We start from the raw sequence: 25,873 nt of genomic DNA, 5'->3' as shown, positions 1-25,873 counted from the left end.
AATAAAGGTTGTATATGTGTAATTATGCATATGTTCACAGAAGGGACTAGAGACATATACATCAAAATATTAATACTAGTTTGATATAGGTCAGGAGTTAGCAAGCTGTAGTCCTTTAGATTTGGCCCATCAGCTAAGAATGGTTTTCATGATTTTAAAGGTTTGTAAGTACAATGAAACATGAAAGAATGTACAACAAATACTGTCTGTGTCCTCCACAGGCTAAAATATTTACTGTCTGATCCTTTACAGAAAGCAGTTGCTGACCCGTAGTCTAGGTGCAATTGGGTGTATGGGTATTTTTGTTTTAAAATCAGTTGGTGCTGTTTTAAATTTAGTACTTGTAATAGTAGAATGTATCTTGCTTTAGAAAAAGCTTTAAAATGTATTGTCTGAAAAATATTACAGGGCTTAAAGTAGACTTGTTTAATCTCTACTCCTGTTCTTGCAGCATGACGAACTTGCAGATAGTCTTCCATGTGCAGAAGGAGAGTTTATCTTCCTTAGGCTGAATGTTCTGCGTGAGGTGTGTATCTGTAATTGTTGCAGCCAGCACTCCTAAAATAGTGCCTTTTGATAGCTTTAATGACAGCATTCCTTTCTGTTTGTAGTATTTGGAAAGAGAGCTCACCATGGCCAGCTTGCCATTCACATTTGATGTTGAGAGGAGCATTGATGACTGGGTCTTCATGTGCTTCTTTGTGGGAAATGACTTCCTTCCCCACTTGCCATCCTTAGAGATTAGGTGTGTATATTTGCATGTTTTTCCCAACTGTTTTAGCCTTCTTGACTTTATGGAACCTGCTGGTCCTAATGCAGTGTTTGTTTCCCGGCTTCAGGGAAGGTGCAATTGACCGTTTGGTTAATATATACAAAAATGTGGTGCACAAGACTGGGGTAAGTTCACTCTTGAATGAGTTCAAATTAGAAGTGGTTACTTTCCTAAGAAGATCATTTTATGTGTATTTTATCACTTACAGGGTTACCTTACAGAAAGTGGTTATGTCAATCTGCAAAGAGTACAGATGATCATGTTAGCAGTTGGTGAAGTTGAGGATAGCATTTTTAAAAAGAGAAAGGATGATGAGGTAAAGTGTTTCTATTGCAGTAGCTAAAATTGCTCCTGTCTCTAATGGGCTGTGATGATCCTCTGATTTTACTTTTAACCTATGTGAGTGTGTTATAATATTGTATATCAACAGTAATGTAATCATGAGTGATCAGTGTTTTAATGCTTGCTGTGGAAACTGTATTGTGTACTGTTTGCACTGCATTGTGATTTTTCTCCTCTCTTCTTTATAATTGTAAGTAGGATATAAATACAAACACCTGTCTAAACACTAGGCTATGAAATGAGGGTTCCAAGTCTAGAATGACACTGACATTGAGCTAGTGGCTGCCATGTCCTATAGGAACACCTGTAGTCTAGAAGTCGGGTCAAGATCTAGGAACTGGTATTCTAGTAGATTAAAGGCATCTGGGTTGAATTGTGAGCCAGGGCAGAGGGTTGGAAGAATGAAGGATCCTTGGAGGGCTCTCCTCTTAAGTAAAAAGAAACAGAAAGGAAATACAGCAAAGCTCTTGGAAGTTGATTGCATGTAATGGGTAAGTGCTTAGGGAAGCAGCACAGGTGTCCAGCTTGGGCAGTTAGGAGTTGGCTGGTGCTGCTCACTTTGCTAGCAAGCACTGAGGATGAAGCAACTTGGGGCAGGGACAGAGTGGGAACTGAATTCATTTTGGAAATGTTGAGTTTGAGTGACTGTAGATAGCTGAGAAGAGAAATGTCTTGAAAAGAGATTTGAAGCTGGATGTGGTGGCACATACCTGTAATCCTCAGCCCTTGGGAGGTTGAGGCAGGAGGATCATTGTGAGTTCAAGGACAGCCTGAATTGCATAGTGAGACCTTGTCTCAGAAAACAGAAAGGGGAGGGGGAGATTTGAGACTCCTTACTTGATGGAAGATACTCGAAGCTCTGAGTGAGAATTTGAATTCCTTGGGAACTTATGCAGAGTGAAATGGCTTCCTTTAGAAGCCATGGGAAGGAGAAAGGGAGCCATTTTTAGAGCGGTAGAAGGAAATCCCTAACCAGATGAGAAGCCATCCCAATGAGGTGGTTGGGCACTGAGCCCATGCTGAGGTGAGAGACCGAGGGGAGCTGCTGGAAGTATAGGTGCTAGAGGCACAGTGGGGTGAATGGGATTGTCTGTGGGGAGAGATTGGGTAGCCATGGGCAGAATGAGCAGATAGTAATTCTTAGCGTGAAAGAAATCCTTTCACTGATTTCATAAAAAGCCATATGGCTGTTTTGAGCAAATAACAGCATAGCAGTGTTACACTGCCTCATGAAGTAGCAGATTAAAAACTGTCATTGACTCTTAACAGGATTTTCTCAACTTTGTACAAGACAGCCCTAGTGATCTCTTATGTTTTGAACTTTAGGCATCACCTTGTGTCTACTGTAAGCATTCCCTCCAAAGCCTTCAGTGTTTGGCATTCGGCTCCTGGGACAGCAAGAGTTTTATTAGTGATAAGTTGGCATTAGAGGAGGGATTTGATAGATTCTGTAGTGCTATAGATTTATTAATATGGTTTTCAACTGACATTGCAGAGAGGACATTTTAAAGCTTTGGGTCCTTTTTGGTGACCCTGGAGTCATATAATGTCCTTAGCATACTCGGGCATTAGGAGAATCAGAAATTGAATGTGAGAATTTCTTGGTGTCTCCTTTTTTCTAGGAGGTACATCCATGGTTTTTGACAGATTTCCAAAGGAAGAGATTGCACAAAAAGATGAAAGGGCAATGAGGTCCACATCTGCTATACTGCTTGTGTGACCACCCTTAGAAATGAATGTGTAATGACCAGCAGAATGCATGGCAGGAAAGAAATACATCGATATTTATTACTAAAATAAACAATCGGGCCAGGGATTTAGCTCAGTGGTTCCGCCACCTGCCTCCCAAGCACAAGGTCCTGAGTTCAGTCCCCGGTACCAAAAATAAATAAATAAAATAAAATAAACAATTAGCTAGTACTATGATCCATTTGGTTTTATGAGTTTTGATGTTTGCCTTTTGTCTGCACTTGATCTTAGCCAAAAGACCAAGAAGTGAATGTTTACCTTTCATCTTACAAATGCTGTTCATTTATTCAGTGAATGTCTGTTTTGTTCACTATATGCCAGTGTTCTGAGTGCTGAGTGGTACAAAAAACACCAAAGTTCCTGCCTTCATGGAATTTACATTCTTTTGGGAGAGGTAGACAATAAATACAGTATCGATGAGCATGTATTGTGTCAGCGTTTAAGTGCCATGGGATATCGAAAGGGAGGAAGCTCAGGAGGAGATAGGAAGTTGCAGTTCTAGATCAGGGGCTGAGAGGACCTGCCACCCTGTTGCCCACTCTGTGAAGATCTGTAGGGGAAGGGACAGCCAGGCCATGTTTGAAGGAAGTGTGCTTCAGACAGAGAAGCAGCAGGGCTCTGTGGCTGAAGCATAGATAAGATATCCATGGCATGGCTCAGAACAGTATGGTGGTAAAAGTCCTAGAGGTAAGTCAGATGGATGATGGAGGGCCAAACCTGGTAGGACAGCATAGCAGACTTCAGCTCTCATTCTGTGACAGGGGAGAGTTTTGAGTAGAAAAGTGACAAGATCTAATTCATATTATTAAATGATCACTGTAGTTGCCAGTGGAGACTTGACTGTATGGAGGCAGCACCAGAAGCAGTGAGCCAGGTGAGGATTTGTGGTAATCCAGGAGAACCCAGATGTTGGAGATAAGAGGTAGCTATATTCTGAAGATGTTTGAAAAGTAGAACTGTTATGTTCGAGGTCATTTTGTCTGAGAAACCTTCCTGAGGAAGACTGTGACTGGCACAGAAGTGGGCATGGGGATTTTGTGTTGGAATATTAAGTTTTGAGATAGCCAGATGGATATGTTGGGAAGAGGTCCTGGTTGGAGAGTTTTCAAAAGCATCTGGTGATGCTCAAAGCCAGATAAGGTGATTGACTCCCACGAGTGGAGTATTAAGTGGAGACCTGGGGCAAGAGTGAAGGAAGAAAATCAGGTGAGTGTAGAGTTTTGGGAGCCCAGTGAAGCATGTGGTTGAAGGAGAAAGAGTCATGGTCAGATGAAGACTGCATAGTGACACGTAGGTTGCACATTCTGTAGGCCATTTGTGACTTACATCAGGAGAAGTTTCATGGATGATGAGAGTAAAAGCTTGATGAGTGAAGTCAGTAGTTTCCATATTATAGAAGGTTTCAGGTAGTCAGTCACCTGGACTCCATTGCAGAGAAGGAAGATTTCGTGATCCAGTGTCTTACTTCTCTCCTGGAAGAAAGCACTAAGATCTCATTAAGATATACACTAAGTTGGCAGGACTGACTTGGCAAGGTTAGGAAGTTCAGCTACTTAGGTTGGTCATGAGTAAAATACCTGATGGTCTTTGTTTGAGGCTATAACACATTTCAGTGCCTTGCCACTCAAGGAGGCTTTAGCATGAGCACAGGAGGACTTTGAATGGCCCAGAGTTGGTGGAAAGCAAGATCAACTCCATATCCTGTCAGCTGAAGCCATGGCTGCGCTTTGAAAATGAGTGGAGGGGACGAGTTGGTGTGTAATGGACCCTTTCCTGTGAGCTACACTGGCCCACAGTAAGCAGCAGCACACACATCTGAATTTCCTTTTTTCTCCTTTTGGATTGGCTCTTTGGAAAGTAGCAGTTAATAGAGTCCCAGTTTTCTTTTTCTTTATGGTAGGGTTCATGTTACAGACTTAGAAACTGTCAAGCCCTTAATAATATAGCAGTCTCTGTTTAATTCTTACAGATTAAAAAATTGATTATCTTCTTTGTTAACTACATTCAGCTAAAACTTGAGGATTGTCTTCTTTTTTATTTGTATCTTCTCCATACTGACAGGCTATCCTATCCAGGGTAGAACTGTGGATCTTTCATTGCTGTTGTATTTGCCTGAAATATCAAAACTAAGAAAGAAGGAGAATAATTTAATTGTATTTTGTGTCTAAATTCATTCTTTCTACTGTTGTAAAGTTCTGATAAGCAGCAGTTTGAACACATGGTCCTTTGCTTAGCTTAATTACGTGCCTAGATTGTTAGGATCTTCATTTAAAACTTAAATGATCTCCCAGGTCATTCCTGGTAATGTTTAACTTTGACATTTTTGTGTAATTATTTGATAGAATATGTGGATTTTATACTTTCAGGACAGTTTTAGAAGACGACAGAAAGAAAAAAGAAAGAGAATGAAGGTGAGTTAATGACATTGGCATTAGCTTAAGTTTATTTTGTGAGGAATATATTCGTTACAGTAACTTTTTTCCCATAAACAAGGAGTTGTTCAGTCACATGTCCAAACCAGCTGCTTTTTTCTCTAGAGAAAGAATACTTGGATCGATTTTTAAAGAAGCCCTTTCTAAGCTGTGGGGCTGTGGGTCAGGGGCTACACTTGATGGGCAGGAAGTGGGAAGGGAGTGGCATTTAGCTGTTAGCAGTGCTTAAAACAATTTTGTAATAACACTGTTTTGTAATAAAATCAGAACGTTACTACACTTATTCCTACATTTTCATCAGGTTAAACTCAGAGAATGTGACATTCTAAACTGAAATCACCACTGCCTCCTTAACCTGCTCAGAACAAGCTATTACCCTTGCATACTGTGATCTGGGCCAATTTTGGGTGTCCCTCTTGGCTCCCACTGTCCTCCAAACACATTATACCTGTGCAAGCTCAGTGTTGCCTTCCTTGTTACTTCACATGGGCTCCTGTCTTCACCACACTCACATTTGCCTTCCCCACTAGGTATCTAACTTCCTTAGTTCTTGTTTTTCCTCATCTTCACAATCAGATTTTCAAACTCATGGAGTGAGATTTTTATTGTGTTTTATTAGAATTGGACAATTTCAGCAAACTAGAAGGGAGAAACATTGAGTTGTTTATTGTTGCATGTAGGTTCAAAAATTACTTAGGGGTATATTTGATTTCTACCTTGTATATTATTATTTCAGTCAATACCTGTTGTATCAGCCATGACTATCACCTATTACAGCTATAATTATGGCCTCAATTAATTGGAAATAGTTAAATACTAGCGAGGTAAAGGATAAATAAAAATTACACAATATTTCCTAAGTGCAAGTCTTACCTTTATTGTTACATTATTTTCTTTGCCTGAAATTACATCTTGACTATTTTCTAAAATTATAAACTGGATTATCATACCAGATTCTCTATACACCACAGCAGTATATTTTATGTAATTTTAGACCAGAGTTATTAAATACTGCAGACCACTGTTTACAAGGTATGTATAAGTAACAATCAAGTCAAAGTGTAGACAATCATTATATTTGTGATGTTGATGGAAATCTGTTTAGTTTTTTGGTGAGTTTAGTATAACAGTTAACTGTTTATATTAAGGACTTTCTTCCATTGTCCTCTTTTCTTCCTATAACCTGTGTTGTTGTGATTTAATTTTGATTTCTATACTTATTTCCTTTTATGTTAGAGAGATCAACCAGCTTTCACTCCTAGTGGAATATTAACCCCTCATGCCTTGGGTTCAAGAAACTCACCAGGTTCCCAAGTAGCCAATAACCCAAGACAAGCAGCTTATGAAATGCGGATGCAGACCAACTCTGTAAGTGGCTTACATTTATGTGACTTTGAAGAGTGAGTGATTTCCTCTTGAGATTTTATGCATGTGAATTGTGTCACTCAGTTGTTTAGCTGGTTTCAGTTTCTGAGGTATCAGTAACATCCTTGAATCCATCTTCATCAGTATGAAAATCCCTAAATGATGGGAAAGGAGTGTGTGGACAGCCAGCAGCTGTGTACTTGAAGAGCTGAGGGGCTGCAGCTCTCTTGTTGTGCAGAGGTCACAGCTGGGTCCCCTGCCCTTAGGACCTGGGTGGTGGGTGGCTAGCAGTGGGACTCGGATGTCTCACTCTGGGGCAATTTCCTGCTTTCTTCTTTCCTCCTAGGGATCAGTTAGGGGCAGTTTGCTAAATAGTGTTCTTTAAACTACCAAAAACCTAGTACTCTTCCCTGCCTAAACCCTCATTCTCCCAACAGGACAGGGGACAGTTCTGAATAAATATTTTAAGCTAGTCCTCATTATCCAAACTCTTTTGCTCCCTGTTTATAAACTGAAGAACTGAGTGGATTTGCCCTGTGGTATCCCTGCTTGTTTGAACTTTGTAATCCAAACTGCAGAAACAGTTCAACCCACCTAGCAGATCTGTTCTCTGTCCACCAGCTTCCTGTTGTAGTGGCAACATCCTTGAGCTCAGGAGCAGCGGGGAGGAACAGACCGAACTAAGAGTAGAGGAAAGAAAGATACTATGGGAGATCTAGACTGTATGTACACTTCTGCTGTGATATATTGAGGGAAATTGCACACGCATGGATATTGACATTTCATTACTCTAATAATTTTCCTGTTGATGCTGATGTCCCTTATTTTAGGGCAACTCTGTATGTGAAATTTTTGCCACATCATAAGACTTGATTCAATTTATATTCATATAAAATTCACACCTAGAGATACTAGAACCTTAGATTTAGAATTTGAGAAGTGACATTTTGCATCTCCTGAGAGCATCAGCTTAAGTTTTTATTTATTTATTTATTTTTTTCTTGTCTCACTAACAGTAGAGTGTGGAGGCTCAGGGAAAGGGGATACAAAGATGCCTGAGTGGGACATAAAAAGCTGGTTATCTGTCATTCACTATTATATGACTGTAGTCCCCACAGAACAAAACTGAGATTGACCAGTATTCTCAAGTGCCCTGTTGATGAGAGAATGCTTTTTTCTTAATCTTTCTCAGAGGAGGCAGAGAGGTTTAAACTTTGCCAGCTGTAATTGCTTTGCACAGATTCCAGTATTGTATTAAGTAAGGTTCCATAGAACCAGACTGTTGATCAATACTGTCTGCCATGGGAGCAGGAGGTAGGGAGATTGGTAATTTGATTGTTTATTGGATCCCATTGTAACTCCTCTTGACATAATTATTTCTATAGAGAGGAGGTATAGAATAGGAGTCTTTGAATAGTGAGATTTTCACCTTTAGAATGTTCTGAACTTAAGAAAATCATGAAGTCAAATTGTCAGCTCATTAAGTATTTGAAGTTATGGATTTTTGCTCTTTTATTTATTCTGAGCTGTTGAGCATGTTATTCTGAAGTACTTGTGTACTGATGGTCAACAATGTTAATGTCTCGCCACTTAGCTTCTATTTCTTTAAATGTGTGGTGTTAAATTTTGTGTTCTGAAGTGTGCTTTCATTACATCTGAGGCCATTCTCTTAATAGAATTTGGTCACAAAAACAGCATTTTTAAAACAAATTATTTCAATGACCATATGAATATGGTGCCCGGAGTAGAATACATACATTGGTAGAGGCAGGGCAGCAGAGATTTAGCATTAATTGATAACAACAGCTTTTTTTTCCTCCTTAAAAGTACTGTTTTTGTTATCTAAAATTGGAGTTTGTATCTCATTAGTTAATACTCACTTTGCAAAAGTTTGCTGCTTATACTTCTTTGTACTTAGAAATTTTTAAGGATGTCACCTCAATTTTAATCCATATAGATGAGTGTAAGTTTTTAAAAATAATAGTTTTGGCTCACTAGACATGTGCCAGGTGAGCAACATATTAGTTGGTAATCTTTCATACACATTGTTTTATTTAATTCTCACAGTAACCTATAAAGAGGCAGAGTTTCATCACTCCCTTTTAAAGGTGGGCTCACTGTTAAATTCCCCAGGGCCAGCACCCAGAAGAGGTTGAATTTGGTATTTCACACAAGTCTGCCTGACTAAATATACCGGTCTCAAATTCCAAGCAGAGTAGTGCTTTCATTTTTTTTCTTTTGACAGTATTACATGTATATTGTCATAAATAAACTTGGTATCACACTTTTAAAAGGAAAGTGATAGAAGTTTTGTATGAAACATAACTTTGCTTTGACTTTTCTTGGCCTGTGATGTGAACTGCCTTTATGTTGAGGTTTTCATTTTAGTGTTATTGAAATAGCCTGCGAGCACTCAATTTTAAGATAATTCAGTTTACTTGAAATACCTAACATATACTATGAACAATAGAAGTAAAACTTTACCATGAAAATGTTTTGTTGCCCTTTTGTTTTCATACATTTGTCATTTAACTTAATGTTGCAAAAGATTTTATTTTAATTTTTAGATTAAATATTAAAATACTTTAAGGCCCCATTACACTAATTGAATCTGGCTTAAAGGCAGGCTGCTACTAAACTTAAAATGGCATACACATCTTTGTGTGATAACTGACACAACATCCATTTTTCCAAGTTGTTTAATAAACTTATTTGTACATTGAATCTTAAAATGGCACATATAAATTTAACGATAAGCAGATAGAGTCTCTTGAAACTCTTGTTTTCCAGAGTGTTTGTACTGGGTTTAACATGTACTATTCACCTTCACTCTCACCAGCATTGACTACTTTATATATTGCTATATATGTTATTGTTGAATATATTGCACATATAATGCATGTTATATGTGTTTTTCCCTCAAAGCTTTGCTATCTGATAAGTAGAAAATGATGTTGAGTTCTTAACATTAGGGAGATTCCAAAGGAAAACAATTTCAGTGCACAATTATATTTCATGACAGACATTTTTTTTAAAAAATCTGTAAAATTGGTTGGGTGTGGTTGTGCCTATAACCGCAGTCCAGCTTGGGTAGTTAAATAACTTAGTAAGACCCTGCCTCAAAATAAAATATACAAATGGTCTGGGGACTCATCTCAGTACAAAGGTCCTGGGATGCTAAAGCAGGATTGCAGTTTGGAGGCCAGCCTGGGCCACCTGTTCAAGACCCTGAGCTCAGTGTCCAGTACTGAGAAAAGTTAAATTTTTCTTTTTTTCCCCTAAAACAGTTTCTACCTCGATAATGTTAATTCTTTTGATTTTAAGCATAGGAAGCTGGGAATACTATATTACTTTGTGGTGGGGCTGGTCTCTGTACTTTTAAAATTTACCACATTTATATATTTACCACCTGTTTAATACCTTTAAAGAGATGTATCAGTGTGAAACGTGGTAGGTAGTGACAGTTGGCTGTAACTCATGTAAAATGAATAATGAAATCCTTCTTTTGTGATGTCGTGATTGCAGAGCCCTTCTGTGTCTCCTAATACAAGTTTCACATCCGATGGCTCCCCGTCTCCACTAGGAGGAATTAAGCGAAAAGCAGAAGATAGCGACAGTGAGCCTGAGCCTGAGGATAACGTCAGGTGAAGCCATTGTTTGGTAGCACTTTGTTAGCAAATTGCTGAAAGAGATTCAGTCTAATTAATGCTGTTTAGCTTAGAGCAGCAGACGCTTGCCCGTGATCTTTTTATCCATCCGTAATTAACATGGAGAGCTAGAACAGTCAGTAAATTCCAGTGAGAGGTATAAGCTATTGCTGTTAAAACCAAGCATCTATATTAGTATGCGTGCAGGTTTTCATCGTATAAGCCACTATCCCCTCTGAGACCAGGCACTAGTATGGCTAGACTCGAGGTGTTTGACTCTGATGGTGTGATTTGAATGGTACTGTTTGGAGATTAAATTTTCAAGCTGCTTAACCTAGAGAGTTGAGTTACACTTGGATAGTAATATCATTTGCTTTAATCTTTTCAGCTGAAAAGGTTCTTTCTCAAAATGAAATACACAAAAATCATTTTAAAATATAAATATGCATTTTTTAAAAAAAATCAAAGACTTTCATATGCATAATTATATTTCATGACAGACTTTTTTTTTTTCCTTTGGTATCAGGGATCGAACTCGGGACCTTGCACTTGCTAGGCAGGCAGTAGAACCACTGAGCTAAATCCCTAGCCCAACAGACATTTTCTTTTAGCTATTTTCTTAAAATTTATAGTAGGAAACTGGTTCTTTAATTCATCCAGGCATTTAGGATCATTAGATAATAAGATTGACAGCCTTTCATAGAACAAGTCCAGATTTGAACCCTAGGCATTTAGTGCAGAAAGCCAATATTATAAAAATTGTAGCTCATTAAGAATGTATGAAGTTAACATCTTTCAAAGTTAAACAGGACAGTATTGGCCCATTGCTGGTGCTCCTTTTACAGAACATGGAAGTGCAGTTCACATTTATGGTTAGAAACTTCACAAGGCCCATGATGGTCTGCATTTTTCTAGTACCCTTTGATGTCAGATCCATGCAGGCCTGTGATCTAACATTTACCTGATCCACCTTTAGTTTCTGTCTTCTGTTTCTGTTTCTTTTTCTTTTTCTTTTTTTTTTGTTTTTTTTTTGTTTTGTTTTGTTTGTTTTTGGTTTTTGAGACAGGGTCTCACTATGTAGCTGAGACTGACCTGGAACTCACTGTGTAGCCCAGGCTGGTCTCAACTCACAGTGATCCTCCTGCCTCAGTCTCCTGAGTGCTGGGATTACAGGTGTGTGCCACCACGCCCGGCTGTTTTCTTTACTTTCCATGTAACCTTCATGATCATGATAGTTTAATAGGTAATTTGACTTTTTGGGTATTTTACTGTTTGATCCTGGTACCAAAGATAATCAAAATAGAAATGTTTTAGGCTATTAGCATTTCTTTCAGTAATACTTTCTTGTAAAAAAGTGATAATCTACATTATGGATAGAGGATATTTCTCCTAATTGTTGTTCTGTGAATTAGGGGGGTTAAAAATTAGTATGGTATATTTTAAAACATAACTACAATTAGTATGTGAGCTCTGGCCCACAGAAAAGAGCCTTTAATGGAGAATCATCTCTTGATCTTTCTGTGTGTGTGTTCTTTGACATCCTCATTTTTGTTAAATGTTTGAATCTTTTAGAGGATGAAAAATGGTTATTAAAAATCATAGACTCTGGTCAGAATATGATTCTTGACATTGTGTTTTCAGTGATTAAAGGTAAGTATTCGATTAATTGACCTGCTTCTAGGTTTTACTAGAACATGCTTTGGGAGAGAGAGGGAGGGGGGAGAATAGAGAGATAGAGACAGAATGTGTATATGTATACTGTTTGCTTCCCTTAAACCATCAACACCTCTTAGCTCCAAAGAGGGATAAGGTCCAAACAACGATAAAAAGAGTAGAGGGTAAGTACACATGTAATTTCTGCCTGGTTCCTAGGTTATTTTTATAAGCCATTTTTTAAATTTAAAAAATTACCTTTTAAAAAATAAAGATAAATCCAATTAAATGAATCTGTATTAGTATTACTACTTAATTCATTCTGTTTCTCATGAACAGTGTATATTAATTGAGTTGGGATTTAATCAATGAACAATCTACACTGAATGTGTATTGACTCAGCATAATCTGGCTCTTCCTGACTTTTAGGTTATGGGAAGCTGGTTGGAAGCAGCGATACTACAAGAACAAGTTTGATGTTGATGCAGCTGATGAGAAATTCCGTCGTAAAGTTGTACAGTCTTATGTTGAAGGACTTTGCTGGGTTCTTAGATATTATTATCAGGTACAAAAATAGTATTTTCCTCTAAATTTCTGGTTAATCATTTTAGAATGATGCTGACTTATGTCATAATGTATACCGTTGAATATCCTGAAATAAAAAACAGACTAATTTTTAAGCATATTTATGACCTTTTTACCATAAATATTTGTTTGTAAAGATTTTAGAGCTCCTTGGTTATTAATATATAAAACCTACTTTTGTGCTGTAGTAAAGGATTTTCAGCATCAAGTATGAGCTGACTATATTTGTTTTTTTTTGTTTGTTTTTAATTGTGGTACTGGGGATTGAACTCAAAGTCTTCATATTGAGCTGCGTTCTTTGATCCTTTCATTTTTTTATTTTGAGACAGGGTCTCACTAAGTTGCTAAATTGAAATTGCCATTCTCCTGCCTCAGCTTCCTACATGCTGGGATTACAGGCTTGAGCCACTACACCAAACTATACTATATCTTTTCAGAGTATTAAAGTTGAGTCATTTTTTAAATTGAAGCTTAAAAATAACCAGGAAATTAATTGCCAGTCACTGAGTGACTGAACAAAAGACAGCCTGGGAAACACCAGTGAGAATCTGAGAGGAGTTTGAGCAGTGCCATCTCCTCCTAACATGTTACAGAAAGTGAATTCTGATCCAACTGATCTGTATCTGACTTGAACCTTGTGACAATTGGGACATCAAATTGGTGAGAGAGCCAGTAGATGTGCTGAGGATTGTGTGCTGTAGTTAATACCTGGTTTCATACCCTAAGCCAAGTTAAGTCTGGTGTGACCAGAGAGATGAAGTTTGTTGGTAAGTAGTACATAATAGAATATTCTAAATAAGTAGCACATAGTCCAATGTGAAATACTCTGTTTGCATGTTTTACTCCTACTCTCAAGATTTTAATCCATTAGGTAGAGTCCAAACACATGTCAGAAAGTCTTTTCTTTCTATGAGTGTAACTTGCTTCTGTTTTCTTTTTGGTATTTTTATTCAAATTTCTTTTTGTTAAGAGAAAGTTGTTACATGCAAATAATGTAATGGTTGCTAGCACCATTGCACTTGTGTATAACCCCAGCACTGTGGAGACTGAGGTGGGAGGATCACTTGAGTTCAGGAGTTCAAGACCAACCTGGACCATATAAGGGGACCCCATCTCACTGGGCTGGTGGTGCACGCCTATAATCCCAGCACTCGGGAGGCTGAGGCAGGAGGATTACTGTTGAGTTCAAGACCAACCTGGGCTACATAGTGAGTTCCAGGCCAGTCTCAAGACATAGTGAGACCCTGTCTCAAAAAACAAAAACAAAAAAACACTCCATCTCAAAAGGAAAAAAAATCATGACTTGTAGAATGAAACTTGACTGTTTAACTTTTGAACCACTATTCCAGTAATTTTCCAAACCACCTAATTGCCCAGAAAATGTAATCTGCAATTTCTCTTGTTTTTATGGGAGCTCTAGAGTTGGAAGAAAATGCCATCAAGTACATTTTAAGGGTAGAAATCTTCACCAAATTGTTTTTGTGACTGTAAAGTTGGGTAATAATTACTGATTATTAAAGATGTTTTGCAAAATTAAGTTAAAGTGCCACTGTTGGAAAGCAAAAGCTCAGATTTCATCAAAACAATTTTTATGATTCATGAAAAATAATTGAGTCTATCAAAAATGTATATATCAGGAAAAAATATTTTAATATTCAATTTATTGAGATATCATGAGATTAATACAAGTTACCTTTGGCTTCTGAAATTACAAGAGGTGCTCAAACTGGTGACCATCAGCTTCTAGACATTTACTGCTGATAGCATATACATTTTTTTGGTGGACCTATATATATGATATATATACTAGAAATTACACGTATCGGTAAGTTTTCCATTGCTGGGACAAAATACTTAACATACCAAACTGAAAGGAAGAAATGTTTACTTTAGCTCACAATTTTTAAGGTTTAAGTCCATGCTTGGCCAGCTCCAAGGCAGAAATATCAAAAAGGGCATGGCAGAGGAAAGCTGCTCAACTCGTGGAAGCAGAGAACAGAGAGGAAGGGGCCAGGGACCAGTTATGGTCCAGTTATGGTCCCTAAGGTCATGCCTCTTGGCCCATTTCCTCAAGCTAGATCCCATTCATACTTTAGAAATTTATGAGTAGGTTGACACAATGATGAGTTTGGTGTCCTCACAGTCCAGTCACCTCTCCAAGTCTCTCTTAATCCTGTCAAGTTGACAATCAATAGTAACCACCATATCATGTTTTTATAAAGATTATAGAGAATTATAGATGAATTGTCTCTTTTCAGTGTCCATCATTAACACAGGTGTGTGTGTGTGTGTGTTTGTGTGTTTTCTATTTGTTTTGAATGATTCTAGGGCTGTGCTTCCTGGAAGTGGTATTATCCATTCCACTATGCTCCATTTGCTTCAGACTTTGAAGGTATTGCAGACATGCCTTCTGATTTTGAGAAGGGTACAAAACCGGTAAGCTTTATTAGAATTGATAAAATAATAGAACTTTGGATTGGATAATAATTTTGAATCTTTAACTTTATTTCTCTCTTGCAGTTTAAGCCACTAGAACAACTTATGGGAGTTTTTCCAGCTGCAAGTGGTAACTTTCTACCCCCATCTTGGCGGAAGCTCATGAGTGATCCTGTGAGTCCCTTAGTATCAAGTGGGTGGGTGACTGGGTTTTGTCATATATTTTATTAATATTAGTCACAATTGCTTTTGCATCTCACAGTTAAAAGACTGAAGTCCAGAAACAAATAATTTGAGTTCTTTGGTATATTTTTCACAACATAAATTTTTTCTCTGCTACCTTTGGGCACAAATACCCTATCCAAAAAATAAAATTGGTTTGTGTTCAGTCTACATTTTAAGTCTTTATTTTTATTTGTTTCAGTCCTGTATGATGGCTTCCAGAGCTCAAAAGTCTAGTTTGCCTGAAGTCACATCTGGATGGTTTTGTGTGCTAGTGAAAAAGTGTGAGACCCATGCAGGAAGTGCAGTGTTAAAAGAGATAAATCCTTCACTATCTGCCTGCCCGCGGCCCACAATTGTCATTTCTACATTTCCTTTCTCTTTTTTGATTTTTCAAATGCAATTGTAAATTTCATTTTACTACTCCTGGAATTAGCAATGTCATAGCTTAATTTTTTTTGTATAAAGGAATGGACCTCATTTCTCTTCAGGCCTGATAAATTCACTGGAAGTCATAGCAAATTCTTTGTAATAGGGTGATGTAACTTTTGTTTTGGTTCTTTATTTTTCTCCCTGATACAGGATTCTAGTATAATTGACTTCTACCCTGAAGACTTTGCTATTGATTTGAATGGGAAGAAATATGCATGGCAAGGTAAAAATGCATAAAATATTCTTTTTATTTTATAAAGAACTTTTAGTAAAACTGAGCAGTCATGACTTACAGGGTGAAAGAATTTTGGAAAAGATATTCTTAGGATTATAGTATATGTGAAAAATTGGTATTTGTCCATTCCACTTGTGATTAAGAGGGATTAGTAGTTTTAATTGTAACATTCTTTTTTTTTTTTCTTTTTGGTACTGGGAATCGAACTCAGGACCTTGCACTTGCAGTACAGTCGCAGTGCCACTGACCTAAATCCCCAGCCCTTTAATTGTAACATTCTGATAAATAGTAAGTGGATTTGAAGTATGCCAGTAATTACATCTTTTATCTTCTAGTAAGATTAATCAGTACACTTGTTCAGTCCATTCTGTAGTTCATTATCACCTTTAGAGGTTGCTGAGAGAGGAAAAAAAAAACAAGATAAAATGCACATGGAGGTTCACTTGTTCTTTGTGGGAAACTTTTTCGGTGCTGAAAAACCTTTTATTTACCCTCTGTTCAGTACTGAACCCAGGACCTTCACACTGAGCTACATCCCAAGCCCTTTTTCTATTTTCTGTTTTGAAACAAGGTCTCACTAACTTGCCCACACTGGCCTTAAGCTTGGCTACCTTCCTGCCTCAGCCTCCCAGAGTGCTGGGATTACAGGATTGTGCCACCATACCCAGGTGTTCTGTAGGAGCCTTTGAAAAATTTATAGTAACTTTTATTTAGTATGACTACTTGACATTGGTCATTATTTTGCCTATTATTTTGTATTCCTTCTATTAACAGATTTTTTTTTTAGGAATGGCAGTATAAGATTAGTACTAAAGTTAAGGTACTAGTCACCACTCAACCCGTCTTGGTGAATGAATGTAAAAAATGATAAATCTCTTACAGAGAGCCATTAAGCCTGCTGTTGTTTCCATCAAAGCTTCCTTTCAGCAAACCATTTTAACCTCTTTTTCTACCACATATTTTTCTAGGATAATAAGCAAGTTTGGTAAAAACATGTCTTTGTTTTTCTGTGATAATTGGCTATAGTGGGAATGACCAGTGAAATGAGTTAAAGAGATAATGAGGCAGAAGGGCATACAAAGTAATTTTACAGATTGAGAATTATTATTTTATGAGCTTTTAGGATTGGCTTTTGGTTTACTTTAGTAGCAGAGATTTCTTTCATATTACTTCACTGGAATGATACTGAGAAATGCACCCCCTGGGTGGAGTTTAGAAAGTATTATGTGTGAACAGATCGGCATCTCAGGTGGGTTTTGAAGGAGTTTTGTGGAGGATGTTTTGATTTGAGAAAGAAGCATAGGAAAATGGTGGATAAGAAAAATAATGGGGTAAGTAGGAAGTAGGTAAATATATTAATGTTGGTTAACTACTGTACATAAAGAAATAAATCTTTGCCTGGATTTACTAAACATGTAAGTAAATAAATCAGCTCTATCACTGTAGTGCTCTATATAGTGCTCTAGGTCACTGGTTGTTGCTGATAAGGAATATTTTCTATATAATTGAGGGGAAATAAGGAAATGCACAATAATTCCCCTTTTTCCACATCCTTGGCAACATTTGTCATTTAATAATAACCATCCTAAGGGGTATGAAGTGCTATTTCATTGTGTTTTTGTTTTGTATTCTCTTGATTATCAGTGCTATTGAGTGTATTTTTGTGTTCTTGCTTGCCATTTGTATTATTGGCTTTGGAGAAATGTCCATTCAAGACCTTTGCCATTTTTTAACTGGGTTTGATTTGGTTTTTTTGTCACATCATTGAAATTCTTCACATAGTCTGGAATTAATCCCTTGCCAGATACATAATTTGCATATTTTTTCCATTCTGGCTTATCTTCACTGTTACAGTATTCATTAATGCTCAAAAGTTTTTAATTTGGGTAAAGTCTAATTTACCTGTTTTTGTTGTTGCTCTGCCTTTGGTATCATAGCTAAGAAATTCCCAAATTTGATGTTGTAGATCTTTCCTCATGTTTTGTTCTATAAGTTGCATTTTAGCTCTTACATTTAAATTTTTTATCTGTTTGAGTTACTTTTTTATATGACATAAGCAAAGAGTCCAACTTCATTCTATTGCATGTGGATTTCGAATTTTCTTAGTACTAGTTGTTAAGCTCTTTTCCCATTGAGTAGTTACTGTGTATATGAAGCTGTCATCAGTTTTCTTGGTCTCTATGTCTTTTCTTTTGCCAGGGCCATACTTGTTTAACTACTGTAGCTTTGTGGTAAGTTTTAGTCAGAAATTTTATTCTGTAAATTTATTCTTGTTCAGGATTGTTTTGGCTATTTGGGATCCCTTGAGAATCAATTACATATTATGATGGTTTAAATTTTGATTTTTTAAAATAGTTTTATAATTTATATTGACATTTGCACTTAGCCTTCATAGCAAGAAAAAAATCTTGAGATTAAAAGTTAATGCTGCTAGGCATGGTGGTGCACACTTGTAGTTCCAGTACTGGGGAGGCTGAGGCAGGAGGATTGCTGTGAGTTTGAGACCAGCCTGGGATACATAGTGAGTTCCAGGTCAGTCTCGACTACATAGTGAGACCCTGTCTTAAAAAACCAAAAAAAGTTAATGCTATTAGGAAACATAATTATTTCTTTATTAATATTTTTAAAACTTGGTAGAAGTAGTGATAATTCAGTACTAGATTTAATTCTTGCCCAGTTGAGTATATTTTAAACTGATAGAAAATAAAATATATCTTGAGTTCTATTCCAGCATTTTTGAGTTGTATAGCTAGCAATGTAAACTAACAAGTGCTGCTATATTTTTGTACTGTATTTGCTTTACTGTGGCTATACAGCATAGTAGTTTTGGCTGATGTATATTTTATGTGTGAACAGAGAATTTAAGTTAATTTTACCCAAGTGGCACAGTGGCAGAGCCAAGGAGTCTGACTCCAGAGTGCACATTTGAAAGTGACTGTGTACCTGAGTGAAACCACCACCTGAGGCGTTTCTGATGAAGTGTGTTGAGAGGGTTGAGATAATGAGTGTTAACATATTAAGTGCTTGGATGCTGGTCTCATTTTTACTATCGATGCACTCTCAAGCACTTTTGCCATTGTGGGTAGAGTAAGGCATTTTGTTCTCCTCTGGCTACAAGGGTTGATTTGTTGCTTGGTAACTTCATTGCTGTGATTAGCGCTGCGAGCTGCTTACTGATTGGATTTGGCCTCTAAGTCAATATTGTAAGAAAGTCTTACCGTAGGAAAGTCTTATGGATGGTTTTTTTAAAGATTCTAAATCTAAAAGGAAGTAAAAGGTAGATGATGCTATAGTTTCTTGTTCATGTATTTCTCCTATAAACAAACACCTAAGTAAAAACTTGAATGTCTCCCTAGTGTTTTTTTTTCCTACATGCTTAGCAGTAATTGTAATAGCTTCACTCGGAAGATAGATACTAATATTTCTCAAAATTCATGCTAGATCTTTCTTTATGACTTAAAAAATCCTCCTTACTACATAGTAAAATTAAACATTTCCTTACTTTGAAAATGAAGTAGCTAAAATATTAATGACAACTTTGGTAACATTTTCATTTCTCATAATTGTCAAATGCTGTACAGTTTTGAGTGGTAGTGGTTTCAAAATTATTTAGCTCTATTTAGCATTTGTCTTTGCTATTTGTGTCTTATTTTTCATTTAGCTAAAATACTATTGTTACTGTATGTATAATAGCAGAACCTTTAAATGCTTCAGTAACTTTGTTCATTTTTCTAATAATAGATATTGTGTCAGTGATACACTTCTGAAGTTTGTACACATAAGCCCACATAAAGCAGTGCCTTTAATTCCAGCAAACTCTAGAGGACCATTTTTACACCCTAGATGAGCCCCATGTTTTCCTTTCTTCCTCTCCAGATTATTTAAGCAAGTCTGTAAAGAATCTTTTTACGTAAATTAATTAGACTTTAAAACATCAACAGCCTACCATTGAATTTTGGAACCAGAAGAGACCATCCATGTAGTCTAGTTGCATAGAATATCTGAGTATTTCATTTGATCAGTTGAATAATCTTATTCTACAGAAGACAACAGGTTCCTAAAAGATGACAGGAAAATCCCAGGACCTCGGAGGATGAGCTGGCCTGCCTTTGGGCACCTTCTAGCAAGGCTGGGGCATTGATTGCTCCCAAATGTGCACTTGATCATCTCATCTGAAGATTATACAGTTATCACCACAAGGATTCAGAAAATGTAGTCTTCCATACGAGCCTTTTTAAAGTGTGAGAAACATAGAGAATGTTTCTTTTGCCACCATGTACAAAATGTTTGCATATGAATTTTGGCTGAAAGACCTAGTAGAGTTCAATTCCAAAATATATTCATATCAATAGGAATCGCAGACTAAAATACTTATTTGGACCAGTGCTAACTGTGATGGTTTGTGTATGTTTGTTTCCCCAGGTGTTGCTCTGTTGCCCTTCGTTGATGAGCGAAGGCTGCGAGCTGCCCTGGAAGAGGTGTACCCAGACCTCACTCCAGAAGAGAGTAAGACTTTCAAGGCACTCAGTCAACCCAGAGTCCATGTATTGTAGGCTTTGCATTTCTCTGTGTAATTGGGCCTCTCCTTACATTTGTCATATTTCCCATAAGGTGGCATAAATCATTGATTTTATTTCTTACAGCAAACCATTAACTTTGCTTCTTAATCTATTATCTGTAAATTGAGTGGTATTTTTTTACCATGTATTAAATTCATTAAAAAGCAACATAACAAGAGTATTCTGTGGCTTTTTGATTCTTATGTGATATGACCACAAAAAAGTATTTTTTAGGGCTGGGGATTTAGCTCAGTGGTGCCGCCACCTACCTCACAAGCTCAGGGTCCTGAGTTCAATCCCTAGTACCAGGAAAATAAAAAGTATTGAGAAGGTATTTGTTTCTTCCACCGAAACAAGTATTTGACCTTTGAATGCTAACTTGAAATATTATTTGCATAAAATAGAGTTTTGTAATTACTACTGAAAGTAAACAGTATTTAAATGGGGAAATACTAAAGCTGAGCTCTATTGAAAATTCTATTTCATACTGTTATAAATGTGTAAGAAACACTTTATCGGTTGTCTAGGATAATCTTTGTCATCAGATGATACAGTTAGTATTTCTACAGGGGATGTTTGTGTATTTCTTACTCTAAGAAGTGGAATTTGTAAACCTTAAACAAGAATTAAGTTTTTAAAATTTAGATGCTTTCCTTGGTTATATTGTCAATAAAAATCGGTTTTGTGGATAGAATTCTTGATGTGTGGTTTTTAATCCTTTGTTCCTTTCCTTTCAGACAGAAGAAACAGCCTTGGAGGTGATGTTTTGTTTGTGGGGAAACATCACCCACTCCATGACTTCATTTCTGAGCTGTACCGAACAGGCTCCACCGAGGTATGGTGTACAACTGGATTAATGAAGAATGCATTTTTAAATTTTTTAGTAAAACACAGATGAAAATTTGTCCTTGTAACCAATTTTTAATGTAAAATTATGTATGTTCATAATATTTGCAGTCATCACCACTATCTCCAGAGCTTTTTCATCTATTCATAGGGAAATTCTGTACCCATTAAACAGTACCTGCCCATTCTACTATCCCTCCAGAGTCTGTCACCTCTCTTCTATTTTCTGTCTCTATGAATTTGCCTCTTCTTTGGTATCTTCTATAAACGGATTCATACAGTATTTTTCTTCTATTTCTGGCTTTTTTCACACAATGTAATGTTTTTAGGGTTCATCCATGCTGTAGTGTGTAACAAACTTTTATTTTTTTATGATTGAATGCTTTTCCATTTATATTCATCTGCCATATTTTCTTTCTCTCTTCATGATCCTTAAGTAAATTTTACCATTTGACTCTTGCGAATAATATTCCTGTGAATTTGAGTGTATAAGTATCTGCTTGAGTCCCATTTCCCACTCATGTGGGTATACAGTATAATCAGGAATGTATCTTTCCACACAGCCAGTGGACGTCCCACCTGAACTTTGCCATGGGATTCAAGGAAAATTTTCTTTGGATGAAGAGGCCATTCTTCCAGATCAGTAAGCATTCATTTGTATATATTTGAGGCCACTGGAAGGAAGTTTAATTAACATTGTTATGTAATATTTTATTTTCTAGTACTATTGAGAAGGAAGAAGCCTTGTTGGACTAAAAGAGGCTTGGATTCAAAGCCTATGTCAACATATAGTAGCTCTGTCACCTTGTATGGGAGCCTCTGGGGGGGTCCTTGGAATTCTGTCAGGGCATCCACAAGGTCAATTATTTTCATAGTCTAAGATATTATGGTATTACTTCATTTTGTTTGATTCTGTTTCTTGAGTTCACAGTGTTTTCCAGAGGCTAAATGTAATCTAAAAATAAAGCAGTGGAATCAAAAACAGAGAAGAGAATCTAATTATTAGATAGCAAGCCAGATATGGCTTTTTAAAAATACAAAAACAGTGACACACTTCTCATTTATTTTTGTTTCACTTTGTAAAAATAGTTCTTTTCCATTAAAATTCAATTTATGCTAAAATGTAACAGGTTTGCTTGAATTAGTCTTTAAAAGTTTAGTTATAATTTTTAACAGGTAAATAAATATTGATAGGTATAGTCAACATAAGGAAAAGCTCTTTAAGGCCTTCAGTAATATTTAAGAACATAAAAGAGTTCCAATTCCTGCGTCTGAGACCTGCTGCTCCTGGGTATATACTCATAAGTGGAGTTGCTGATTTCAGGGTGTGTGTATCTTCATCTTTTCCAGGTCAATATTGAGTGTTTTTTGAAGTGGTTATACTGTATTATAACCCCAGCAACAGTCTGTAAGAGATCTTGCCACACTGCATTTTGGCAAACCCATGGACCACTGTGACAGTGTTAGCTTTTTTGGTGGTTGCTTACTGGCATATTATGCAGTTGTATTTCTCTCTATACTAAAAAATGCAAATACCTTATGCTTAATGGTTAGCCATTTGATTTTTCTCATTTATGAGGTACCTGCTCTGTTTTTTAATTATTTTCCCCCTTTTTGGTTTGCATTGGGTTTTTGGTTTTTGTTTTACAAATTCTGATATCCGCTCATGATTGTTTTCTGTTTATGAGATGATAAATAAGGAAGACAGGGTCATTTTAAAAAGCATAAATGTTCAGATTGTTTTTGTTGGTATGTGTTAATGATTTTTTTTTAAAAGCCTAACAAGTATAGCACCATCTTACTTCCACTACTTAAGAGGTTACAGTTTACAAACAGATGGTTCTTCTCTCTTTTCCCTTCAGAATTGTGTGTTCTCCTGTTCCCGTGTTACAGGATCTGACACAAAACACTGCAATCAGGTAAGTTCTCCAAAATTCCTAGTACTTGCTCAGAACACAGCTCTGAACTTGCACATATATTTTTAAAGAATTCTGATTCATAGGGAATGGCAGCTGTTAGTGCACCAGTGCTTTGAGATTGGAGAGTCCCTGTGCTGCGGACCTCCAAGCAGAGCCTCTTGACTTTAAATTATGTATATTGTTAAGGTTTCTGATTTAGCAAGCATGCTTATCTGTTTTCTGGTTTCCCTTGACAACGTCTTAATTCTTCCTGGATTAGGAAAGTGGGAGGCAGAGAGTAGGAGTTTCTAGTAGTTTGCCACATAGGAGTAGATATACAACTTTACTATATTATAACAGACTGTTAATGTTTGCAGTTGTAGCCCTGTAGATAAAAATATTATGTAATGTATTTTAGGATGAGATAGACTGTGTCTGTAAACATTTTTATCAACAGTTGTGAATTTATAGGGCTTATTTCTGCTATCTGGAAAATGTACATATCCTCAGTTTTTTAATAGTGACAGCATCTTATATTGAATAAAAATAATGCAAAATGTAATATGAAATTTTATCATGCAAAATCATTCTTATTATTCATCTGTATAATACAACATCTTGATGGTTTAGTTTATGGAGATACTCAGGAATTCAAGAATTTGATAACCTGCTAACTCTGAATCTTCCTTTCTCACCCATTTTTATGATTTCTCTCCCTCTCGGGAAATATTTTATATTTTATATTTTGTTTCGATTTCTCACTGTTAAATATAAGCATATTTATTTCCCATCTTTAATGAATTTGGGTAGTAACTAATTGCCATTCTAGAAAGGCTTTTACTTAGGGAAAACTATTGTATGTTGGGAAAATCTGTCTGAATTAGTTGTTTTCACTTATCTTTACACATGATTTTTTGTTTATATTTACACTTAAGTTGTCCTTTGTCTTTGTGCTCTTTTGTTAGAGTGGAGCACAAGCTTCAAACTGCACTCCTGAGCCCATTGTGACCATCTGGCTATGATAGGCTCAGTGTGGACACTATGTCCTTACCCTAGGATCTCCAGCACTTCAGGCCACTTAATTGGCCCAGTTTTCTCATTGAGTTTTGCTTTTATTCCTTAGTGTTTCTGCAACTTTTCAAGAGTCTTGTTGCCTCACTTTATAGAAATAGTTAATTCTGCTTAACTTTCTAAATAAAGATAGAGAAACTTGCCCAAAGAAGAGTTACGGAATCAATGGAAAGATCCCAGAGTTTATGTTATGGTGATGATACTGTTTTTGGTTGGTTCTGAGTTTGAAGTACAGTTTTTTTTCTGTTTCGAGGCCAATTGAGACTTGGTAGAGCCATAGCTCTGTGTCTGCATCCCACTTCTTGCGGGTCACTTCAGCATCCTTGGTCTCTGTGCCTTCTTCCCATTGTTCAGAGCATTTCCTTTCTTTTCTCTACCTGCCCATGGCCTACCCTTCCTTGGGTTTTTTTCCTTTCTAAAACAAGTGTATAATGTAATAATTTTGGCATATTATTTTTAGCAGTAACACTGTTAAATTTTTTTCCCCCTGCCTAGCACCTAGCATAGTTCTGAGCCCATGTAAAAACATAAAAGTTTATTCAGTGTTGGTACCAGTATTTGCTGAATTCTTCCAAGTGCCCTAAACTTTTTCTTCAAAAGACTGTTTCTTAAACTTTCAGTATTCATCTTTGGATGAATTAGCCAGAGAATAGAATGGTTTATCTCTTCGAGGAAAGTTTTAAAAATTGTGAATGTGTGTGGTGATGGATTTTTTAAGTGTAACCATTCCTACAGCATTTGTAAGGTTCATTTTTCACGAAACAACTTGAAATCAGAAGCCTGGAGAATGTGGAATACATGCAATCAGCACACCTGAAGGTAGAAAATACCTGGGAAGGATTGACTTCCACTGTCTATATTGCTTTATAGTACACTAAAATGGTTAACCTCTCCTGATAAAATGTCACAATTCTATAAACTCTTCAAGTGTTTTAAAATGTCAAGCATATGAATTAGGAAATTTTTCCTGAAAGAAGTTTGCTTTGGTATACTGATTTAGCATTAATTACAGCATATACCATGTAAATGTAGAGTAAAAATAAAACTTTGTTTTTGGAATTTTCAGCTTCCTTTGCTAAGGGTGCTCGCACATTCAAACTCATGACCTTGCACTTTCAAGGCACACGCAGCACCACGGAGCTAAATCCCCAACCCATTCCCTTCCTTTCCTGCTGAGACTTTGCCACAATATTTTCTTCTTACCAACAGTACAGATAAAAGCACGGTTGAGTTGCTTTATTTTCAGTCTTGCTTAGGTTTTAAATTTTTATTAATTTTGTCCTTGGTGTATTTACAAAAACAACCATTGAAATGACAGGGAAGCTGCCTGTCGAGGAAGGGGTCCATTATGCTACTCTTGGGGGGCTGACCTAGTGCTGGATGAGTAGCACTTTTATGCCTGTGTTTGGGAATAGTGGATACTTCTTGAGTTCACAGTATTAAAAGAAACACTGTAAACCTGAGCATATTTCTCTTTCCATGGCCAAGCAGCCTGTTGGGTCTGTAGGCTGTCTGGGGCTATTTTGGTTTGTTTTTTGTTTTTGTAGTGTTAAGAATTGAACCTGGGTCCTTTTTTTTTTTTTTTTTTTTTTTTTTTTTTTTTTTTTTTTTTTTTTTTTTTTTTTTTTT

The 25,873-nt window shown here is 36.7% G+C and overlaps 1 protein-coding gene across 4 annotated transcripts in view; it reads left to right on the top strand.

Annotated features, from left to right (window-relative positions):
* The window catches only part of Xrn2 (5'-3' exoribonuclease 2), a 68,390-nt gene that overhangs the window by 17,909 nt on the left and 24,608 nt on the right, over positions 1-25,873 (top strand). For all 4 annotated transcript variants that reach the window (XM_033761153.1, XM_010634206.3, XM_010634207.3 and 1 more), the window contains 15 exons: positions 452-526; positions 612-745; positions 840-897; positions 981-1,088; positions 5,230-5,274; positions 6,532-6,663; positions 10,186-10,304; positions 12,390-12,525; positions 14,874-14,981; positions 15,066-15,155; positions 15,786-15,858; positions 20,293-20,376; positions 21,167-21,264; positions 21,839-21,918; positions 23,138-23,194. In XM_033761153.1, coding sequence (XP_033617044.1) covers positions 452-526; positions 612-745; positions 840-897; positions 981-1,088; positions 5,230-5,274; positions 6,532-6,663; positions 10,186-10,304; positions 12,390-12,525; positions 14,874-14,981; positions 15,066-15,155; positions 15,786-15,858; positions 20,293-20,376; positions 21,167-21,264; positions 21,839-21,918; positions 23,138-23,194 — 1,397 coding nt within the window. The remainder of the gene's footprint in view (positions 1-451; positions 527-611; positions 746-839; positions 898-980; positions 1,089-5,229; positions 5,275-6,531; positions 6,664-10,185; positions 10,305-12,389; positions 12,526-14,873; positions 14,982-15,065; positions 15,156-15,785; positions 15,859-20,292; positions 20,377-21,166; positions 21,265-21,838; positions 21,919-23,137; positions 23,195-25,873) is intronic.

The sequence above is a fragment of the Fukomys damarensis genome, unplaced genomic scaffold, assembly GCF_012274545.1.
Source record: "Fukomys damarensis isolate Sample0158 unplaced genomic scaffold, DMR_v1.0_HiC HiC_scaffold_7, whole genome shotgun sequence".
Lineage (NCBI taxonomy): Eukaryota > Metazoa > Chordata > Mammalia > Rodentia > Bathyergidae > Fukomys > Fukomys damarensis.
The sequence above is the reverse complement of the archived record's forward strand: the minus strand, read 5'-3'. Positions and strand labels throughout refer to the sequence as shown.